The sequence below is a fragment of the Dipodomys ordii genome, unplaced genomic scaffold (assembly GCF_000151885.1).
Source record: "Dipodomys ordii isolate 6190 unplaced genomic scaffold, Dord_2.0 Scaffold27, whole genome shotgun sequence".
Lineage (NCBI taxonomy): Eukaryota > Metazoa > Chordata > Mammalia > Rodentia > Heteromyidae > Dipodomys > Dipodomys ordii.
Genome location: NW_012267243.1, coordinates 1,909,105 through 1,918,139, shown reverse-complemented (window position 1 = coordinate 1,918,139; position 9,035 = coordinate 1,909,105). Strand labels below are relative to the sequence as shown.

The 9,035-nt window shown below is 36.4% G+C and overlaps 1 protein-coding gene across 1 annotated transcript; it reads left to right on the top strand.

Annotated features, from left to right (window-relative positions):
- Positions 1–5,246: 5,246 nt before the first annotated feature.
- LOC105985087 (olfactory receptor 2G2) lies at positions 5,247–6,200 on the top strand. Its single transcript, XM_013015496.1, has one exon. It carries the CDS (start codon positions 5,247–5,249, stop codon positions 6,198–6,200), a length of 954 nt encoding a protein of 317 aa, XP_012870950.1.
- Positions 6,201–9,035: the final 2,835 nt, after the last annotated feature.

The following is a 9,035-nucleotide window of genomic DNA, read 5'->3' as shown; positions in this document are numbered from 1 at the left end:
ATCCGTGGGCTTTCTATTGATCTTGCTAGCTATGTCATTTGCCCTGCAGAAGCTCTGCAACTTTATGCAATCCCATTTGTCCAACCTTTCTTTGATTTGCAACGTGATTTTTGAAGGGTAAAAAATAGCAGATGATATTCATGTCCTTTGGGCCTATAGTTAGCACTATTTTGTTTAGGTGAGAAAGTTGTATTTAGAATTTTTTTTTTACAGAACATTTCTTATTTATATTTTGTGGTTGGGTTTTAGAAATAAAAATGAGTCTAGCAAAATAAAGGATTCACAGCAGTGTTTATGTATTTAAACGATTTTAAGGAGCATACTTATGCAGGAATTCCACAGGATTTGCATTTTCAACTCCCACCCTGTAATCACTCAGTGATTAAAAAAAATCAGCAATAGAGAACAAGCACAATGTAGGACTTTGCATCCTTCATTTTTTTTTTGTCTGTCAGTTGTGGGGCTTGAACTCAGGGCCTGGGTGCTTTTTCACTCAATGCTAGTGCTCTACCACTTTCAGACATAGCACCACTTCCAGTTTTCTAGTAGTTAATTGGAGATGAGAATCTCACAGACTTTCCTTCTCAGGCTGGCTTCAAACCCAGATCTTTAGATTTCAGCCTTCTGAGAAGCTAGACTTTAGGTGTGAGTTAAGTTAAAATTTTGTTAATAATTCATTTTTATGAAAGTAAGAATAGATAAAAAGTAACATATCTACTCTTTTATATTTAAATTTTACTAAGGCTTGATATTTGGCAAATGATAAAAATCTTTATATCACCAGATTTTTCAATATAAAAAGTTTGTTATTCTAATTATTTGTGTTATTCTACTGCTGCAAATTTATCAACAATATACATCTAGGGTAATAATTGGATTACTATTTCAGCCTGGATATTAGTATTTTTACATGCAAGTTTATTAACATTCTGGTTTCATTTAATTTCATAGTATTAGTTATAGTAGTGAGGTCTTATTAAAGTGCTTCCCATTATTTAAAATTGTTTTAGCCATTCTCAGGGACCTTAATGACTTTGATTTCTTTAAGTCTCCTATCATGGCAGTATTGTTGTCAGCTTTATCTAAATGGATATTATTTCCTCATCAGTGAACTACTGATGGTAAGAAGTTTGGGAAGTTTGCTTTCATATATTTGCTGATGACTTTCATGTGTCCTTTCTTAAGAATTGTCCTAAAATGTCCCCACTCTATTCAGTGAAGTTATTTATGCAGATCTTTATTCTGTTTATTTTTTATGTCCTAAAGATGACTTAAGAATGAATATGTTTTTCTGTCATTTTCAGCAGAACACAGTTAGTCCTTCCTTGGAATTCTATTCCATTGTTTCAAACAGTCTTTCACTAGCTCGAGGTTCAATCAAGTGAATTGAAGACAGAGACAATTATTTTTGTCTTCTCAAAAGTTAATACTTTGGGTCTGGCTTACTTCGCTTAATATTGTTCTCTTTTGGTCACTTCCAAGCCAGCATGTTATTGTTAGTTTTCTTGATAATGGCCATTCTAACTGGGGTGAGGTGAAATCTCAATGTTGTTTTGATTTGCATTTCTTTTATGTCCAGAGATGTTAAACATTTGTTCATGTGTCTATTGGACATTCTTCTTCTGAGAAGCCTCTTTTTAAGTCTTGTTTCCTTCATTTGTTGTTGTTGTACTAGAAAGTGCCTAGAAACACAAATAAACACATGGGATGGTAAAAGACAAAAAATATATCCTTTGGCATGATAAATCATGCATGACTCTAGACTTTCACATAATAAGACCAAAGGAGGATAATCTTAAGAGAGGATCACAAAGGCTTAATAGCTATGTGCATATAATATTCATCAAAATGAACGCCAAGAAATGAAAACAAGAGGTTTTATGTTATTTTGCTTCTTGTTTTGTTTTGTGTTTTTTCTTCCTTTATTGATGTTTTTATTTCTGTACCTTTTGTCTTCTGTGTAAGTTTCTCTGTTTTGGAAAGAGTCATAGGGAACATAGAAATGGTGGGACAAAGGGTAAACAAATGTATCAGTGATGCTCACTACATACTATGTTGAAAATGAACTGTTCAACTTGTGGTGGAGGGGTTTCTAGAGGGAAAAAGTGGGAGAAAATGAGGGAAGAGCTGACACTGTTCAAAAAGAAATATATTCATTACCTGATTCATGTAACTGCAACCCCTATGTACATCACCATTATAATAAAAATGGTATTTTTAAGAAGTTAGTAATGTTTCTTTAGCAATTGTTTAAAATTTATGTTCCATAGTCAGTTTTGACGTTTTAGGGACTTTTTTTCTTGTATTTATCATTTTTGAGTGTTTTTACTTTTTTTTTTGATGAATAGACGGTTATGTTTCTTAGGTACATATCAGCTCTTCTCTCTTTTATACAGAGATAGCTTACCTTCACTTCCTCTTCTACACTTCCTTTCTGTTTTGGGTGCTCTTTTCTTTGAGGTTTTAGAATTTCTACTGGAGGATTAAATATTGATGATTTTTAGTTTATGTTGTCAGTCATATGGAAAGAAAATGAAAGTGGCTGTCTATAAAGTTGACTTGCAGGTAGATTTCCAATCACTCTTCCCAAAATAAATAAAATATTTTTATAGAATAATACTTAGTTTGCCTGGCATCCAACTATACGTTCTTCTGTAAGTCTAGCCCATCTTCTTAGGATGAGGATTCTTCTACATGGGCATTTTATTTCCCATGGCCAGTTACATTCTTCACTTGCTTTTTTCCAAAGTTAGTGATAGAAATGATCATGCTTAAAGATTTTCCTGCTGGGTGTGCCTACTTAATCCCTGATATTTCAGAGATAGAGAAGACCAATGTTCAGAACTTGCCTAGGCAAAGTTAGGAAGCCTGCAAGCAAATCAAGCATGTATCAACTACACAGGAAGTGGAGGTAGGAGCACTGTAGTCCAGTTTGGCCCAGTTAAAAAGTATGATATCCTACCAGAAAAAAATAGCTGAAGCATAAAAAGGGCAGGGTGTGTGCCTCAAGTGGTAACATGCTTACCTAGGAAATATGTGGTCCTGCTTTCAAACCCCAGTACTACTAATAAGCAAACAAATAAATTCATAAACATAATAGAGAAAAGGGATTTGTGCTTTATGCTCAGGTCATCTCACCGAGTTTCTACACAGGAAAGATATAATTTATAAAATGTAATTTAAGGAATGTTCTGGTTTATATTAATGTTTTTACTTTCTTTTACTTTTGTGAACGTCATTAGGTCGGAGAGAGAATTTATCACACGACTTCAGCCACTAAAGCCAAGTTTACTTGCAGACAACCTGTTTGTTAGAACTTACTTTAAGCTCAGCTCGGTACCTTGCATGTGTGTGTGTGGACATGACATTGTCCTCTTTGATCATCTCAAGGGTGTTTACAGAGCACTGGCCAGGGAGAAACCAGAGAATGATTTGCAAGGTGCTGATATGTGTAACAAGGAGAGGAAATATTTCATATTTACTTAAAGAAAATGAACTTGTAAAGGAATCATTTACCTTAGCAATAGACAGTCATTTGCTTAGAAAATGGGAGAGGAGGAAGAAAGGCACTGAGGTAAGGAGACTCTTCAGGAACTCCACTTTGGAACTTCAACATGGCTGCAGAGATTGGCAGAGAGTCAAGAGGAGAGTCTGTATGGCTGTGGTTCTTAATTCTCATATACTAATGGTCCTGTTTACATTAATGTTGTTAATGAAGCCACATTAAATTCAATGCCATTGTCACACATGTGTAAGGCAGGTCCAATAGGCAAATACATTAGAAAGGTTTCTTTACCCCCAGCTTTAGACCTGTTCTCTGTGTTCATCTGATGAGAATCAATTATATAGTAGGTGAATGCATTTGTGTTAGTCACACTTGGGAAAAGAAAATATGGAAAACATAATATATGCAAAGATAGATACAACATAGAGGAATGCCTTTGAGATGTTACTCTGTGATAAATGTGCTACAGACTTCAAACTTGTCGTAGATGCCCACTGGCTTTGTGAGTCTCTAAAACCATCATTGAGTAACATTGGTCAAGATGCATTGTACTTAGGAATTGATTTGTTGAATGGTAATCCCTTTGTATCACTACTTAAAGATAAAAATATAATTTAAAATGCTATTCTCATTAAACAACATATACAGATGACTTACTTAATAGCAAACAAACAAAACCAAAAATACCTCCTGATCAAAGTATCTTTTAGCTATACGATAAGAAAAGGTTTGTGGGCATATATGCTTGGGAAGGACTTTGTTTTTCTTTTTTCCTTCAGTGTTCCAGATGAAACACACAGCTTCCCGTAGGCTAGGCAGGTACTATATCACTGAGCTACATTCCAGCCTACTCCTTGGTAAGTGTGCACATGAAGGACAGACTGGTCTCTTCATAATAGCACCAAAATCAAAATCTTCCTGAGTAGTATAATTTCACATCTTAATTTGGAAAAAAGACATCTCTCTAATTACATACTTAAAGCCACAGAAACCACATTTTCATCTATTTTGGAGGTGATTTTACAGTATGAATCACTTCAGAAAGAAGAGATTGAAAATCAAGAAATAACATTTCTTTATTACAAATGATTTTAGGGGCCAGAAGCATCTTTGGTTGTCATTAAAGGAACCAAGAAAAAATGTAAAAATAAGCCAAAGAAGATATAAATAAAAACTGAAAGAAAGAAAAGGAAACAAACGGTATGGAATGAATGGAGAGGGGTATAATGTCAGAAGAAATACCTTTACTCTCATCTACTAACTATGCTTTTTGGGTCCAGGACACATGATCACTTGGGAGTTGGTTTGTAATTGATGACAATCATATATAGTCAAGTCCAGCTTGTAACCTTATAACCAATTCTCATACTTTGGGGGAAGATTGTGTAATTGACAATTACTTAAGTGAAATGTCAGTTATCTGTCTCTAGATAGAATTTTCTGAGTTTCTGGAAGTACAAAGACAATACTGTACAAGAGTAAATTGATTAGACTAAAAGGATGGTCTGATTTATTTCTGGCAAAAGAAGATGGTTCAAATATGCTTGGTATTTTCTGAATATCAGAAAAATAATTAAGGCATCAAGAGTTAACCTAGTATATTCATGTAGAAATATACCTGATTGGAAAGTAGAGGAATCTGTCATTAATTATAATGCTGTGTCTTCTAAGCCATAAGTGAACTAAGTTGATATATTATCTTTCTCAGCTGTGTGGGAGTCATCAGGAGAGTTCTCTGCTCATGGGGATGCTGAGGAGTACCAAGGAGAGCAACCTAACAGGTTTTATCCTGCTGGGATTCTCTGACCATCCTCAGCTTCTGAAAATTCTGTTTGTGCTCATCCTGATCTTGTATTTGCTTACCATTTTGGGGAACACCACAATCATTCTGATCTCTCATGTGGAACCCAAACTACACACGCCAATGTACTTCTTTCTTTCTCATCTCTCCTTCCTGGACCTGTGCTTCACCAGCAGTGTTATTCCTCAGCTGCTAGTGAACTTGTGGGATCCCTTGAGAGCTATCACCTATGGGGGCTGTGTGGTTCAGCTCTATGTCTCCCTTGCATTGGGATCCACTGAGTGTGTTCTCCTGGCCGTGATGTCCTATGATCGCTATGTGGCTGTCTGCAGACCCCTCCATTACACTGTCATAATGCACCGCGGTCTGCGCATGACTCTGGCATCTATGGCATGGCTCAGTGGAGTGGCCACCACCTTGGTACAATCCACCCTCACCATGCAGCTGCCCTTCTGCGGACACCGCCGAGTGGATCACTTCATATGTGAGGTCCCTGTGCTCATCAAGTTGGCTTGTGTGGACACCACCTTCAACCAGGCCGAGCTCTTTGTGGCTAGTGTCTTATTCTTAGTGCTGCCCTTGTCACTCATCTTGGTCTCCTATGGCTACATTACCCAAGCGGTGTTGAGGATCAAGTCAGCTACTGGGAGACAGAAAGCATTTGGGACGTGTTCCTCCCACCTCCTGGTGGTCACCATCTTCTATGGAACCATCATCTTCATGTACCTGCAGCCGGCCAAGAGTCGATCCAAGGACCAGGGGAAGTTTGTTTCCCTCTTCTACACGGTGGTGACCCCCATGCTGAACCCTCTTATTTATACCCTGAGGAACAAGGAAGTGAAGGCAGCACTTAGGAGAGTGTTAAGGAGGCATCTGAGAGAGCATTCTACATAATTATAAAAATACTTTTTAAAGTGACTTTGCCACAAAGGTCTTTTATGTTGAAACAACATAGCAGCATTCGGCTGGAGTTGTTTTGGAGTCCCCCCATTTTTAGGCTAATATTTTTAATTATGTAACATAGTATGGAATATACATAGAATCCCAACTTCACTACTTCACTATTGCTCAATAATAATATAAGGGGAACCATCTTTTTTTTATTGTGAAAATACCATACAGAGGGGTTACAATTACATGGGCAAGATAATGAGTACATTTCTTATCAAGCACTGTTGCCTCCTCCTTTGTTTTCTCCTTCCCATCCCTTCCCATCTCCCCCCCCCCTCAAGTTGTAAAGTTTGTTTTTCGACATAACAACTTGTACATCTCATCAGGTGAACCATCTTTGTAAATAATGTTTCAGTATCTTTGCTAGCCACGTTATTTATGTAGCAAATATGATACTCATTTTAAATGTGTAACATAAATATGAAAAAATTCACTATGTTTAGCCCAGTCAACTACCTTTCCTTTTGGTATCAAGGGAACCATGCAGTCTCTGAGGTTCTCTGCAGTGCTAGATAGAGATGTGATAGAGATGAATGTACACGGGATAATTTTTTAAATTTTATTTTATTGTAAAGATGCTGTACAGGGGTTACAGTTACGAGAGTAAGATAATGAATACATTTCTTGTAGAACGTTGTTACCCTCTCCTTTGTTTTTCTTCTACTATCCCTTCCCTCCCTCATCTCCCCCCTCCCCCTCCCAGAAGTTGTAAAGTTCATTTCCAACATAGTGTCTTGTGTATTCATTCTGTATTTCATCTACTTAAGTCATGAAAAGATATGCAGAGGTATGCAATAAATTGGGAACAAAATGCTAGGTTAACTGATTAATCTGTTTGGTATTAGATTGTAGTCTGGTTCTTAAGGAGAGGGACAGTTGTATAACTTCCCATGGCTTACAAAGATATGTAAATAATAATACCAGTTATTGTTATTATAGATCTTCATTTCCATTATAAAACATTTTTCTAATTTTTAAAATTAGTGATTTTGGTAAAAGCTTAAACTGATTTATGTGTTTACACTGACAGTGATCTTTATTGCATGTGGGTTGATTGTAATGACATATGCTTGTGACATTTCTATTGTGGCAATGAAGACCTTTTAACTTAAGAATTTTTCGTGAACACTTATATATATATATATTTTTTTTACAAATGGTAGACTAGTGCTCTACCACTTGAGCTACAGTTCCACTTACAGCTTTTTTTGTTAACAGTGGAGATAAGAGTTACAGACTTTCCTTCCTGGGCTGGCTTCAAACCACAATCCTCAGATCTAAGCATCTTGAGTAGTTAGAATTATAGGCATGAGCCACTGGCACCTGGCTTATATTTAGATTTTTTTTGATTGTCATTTTACTGAATAGATTTAAAAGACTTTAATTTTTGGGTCAGCTACTTCTTGTACAATATAGATTTGCTCTGTTGTATCCCATAAATCTTGAAAGTTATGCATGATTGGCTTATTGCATTTTTTTCTTTCTTGCTAGCTGGGTTTAATAATTCTTGAACTTTGTTTCCCTTACCCAATATTTTCTTTCTGTTTCATCTCATTTACTCTACAGACATAAATTAGATTAATTTTAGGAATTTTATATTCAAGACTTTAGTTCTTTTTTTTCAGCATGTCAACCTCTTGGCAGAATTTCTCAATGAAATCTTGAATTGAGTTCTTCCTATTTCTGTTCCATTGCTTCCTCCTTGAGGTAATGGATTCTTTTAAAAATCTAGACATTTGACTTATTAGTTGGAAACCAGTCATTTCAATATGTTTGGATTTGTTTTTGGAGTTTTAAACTTCCAAGGGAGTTGGCATTGCCTTGATTTTCCATAGTTCTTATATTTCTACATTGTGCTTTTCATGTCACATGGATACAATGCTTGTTTAATATGGTGGTCTTAATGGCTAACTTTCTCAACAGGTCTCAGTCCCCCACTACCATTCAGTATATGAAAACCTACAGCCAGCATTATACTTAATGGTGAAAAACTAAAGCCATTTCTTCTAAACTCAGAGGAAACATAGCAACAATATCACCAATTCAAAAATAAATATAGTTAAAAAACAATTGTAAATGATATTACCCACATTATACTGCCACAAAGACAGATAGATAGAACAAGGCAAAAGCATCTGTGTCCAGGAAATTAATTCATGCAGCCCAGGGCCATCTGAGTGCTAATAGTGTGGCCTAAACCTATGATGTAGAAATAGTATTTTCTATAGCAAGTTATGCTGAAAGAACAGGATATCTATGTAGATAAGACAAACTAGATTCCTACCTTTCATTCTGTACACAAACCAACTTTATATTGGTCAAACACTTTTGTGCAAGAAGTTATACCTTAAAACTACTGGGGAGGGGGGTGGGGGTGTAGGGGAGACAAACTACCAGAGAAAAAATAAGTAAATAAGTTGAGATGTAGGCATAAACAATGACTTTTTGAACAGAGCCTGAGGTTACATAAAATTAACTACCAAAAAGCTGGAAGTGGAAGCTGGGTGCTGGTGGCTCATGCCGTAATCCTAGCTACTCAAGAGGCTGAGATCTGAGGATCATGGTTCAAAGCCAGCCTGGGCAGGAAAGTCTGTGAGACTCTTATCTCCAATAAACCACCAGAAAACTGTAAGTGGCGCTGTAGCTCAAGTGATAGAGTGCTTACATTGAGCTGAAGAACTGAGGGACAGTGCCCAGGCCCAGAGTTCAAGCCCCACAACTGACAAGAAAAAACAAAGACATCAATATCATATCTGCACTTGAATGAGTTCAGTATTT

Bases quoted from the DNA above. Each gene is read 5' to 3' on its own strand.
- LOC105985087 (XM_013015496.1), top strand. From the start codon at position 5,247: ATGGGGATGCTGAGGAGTACCAAGGAGAGCAACCTAACAGGTTTTATC.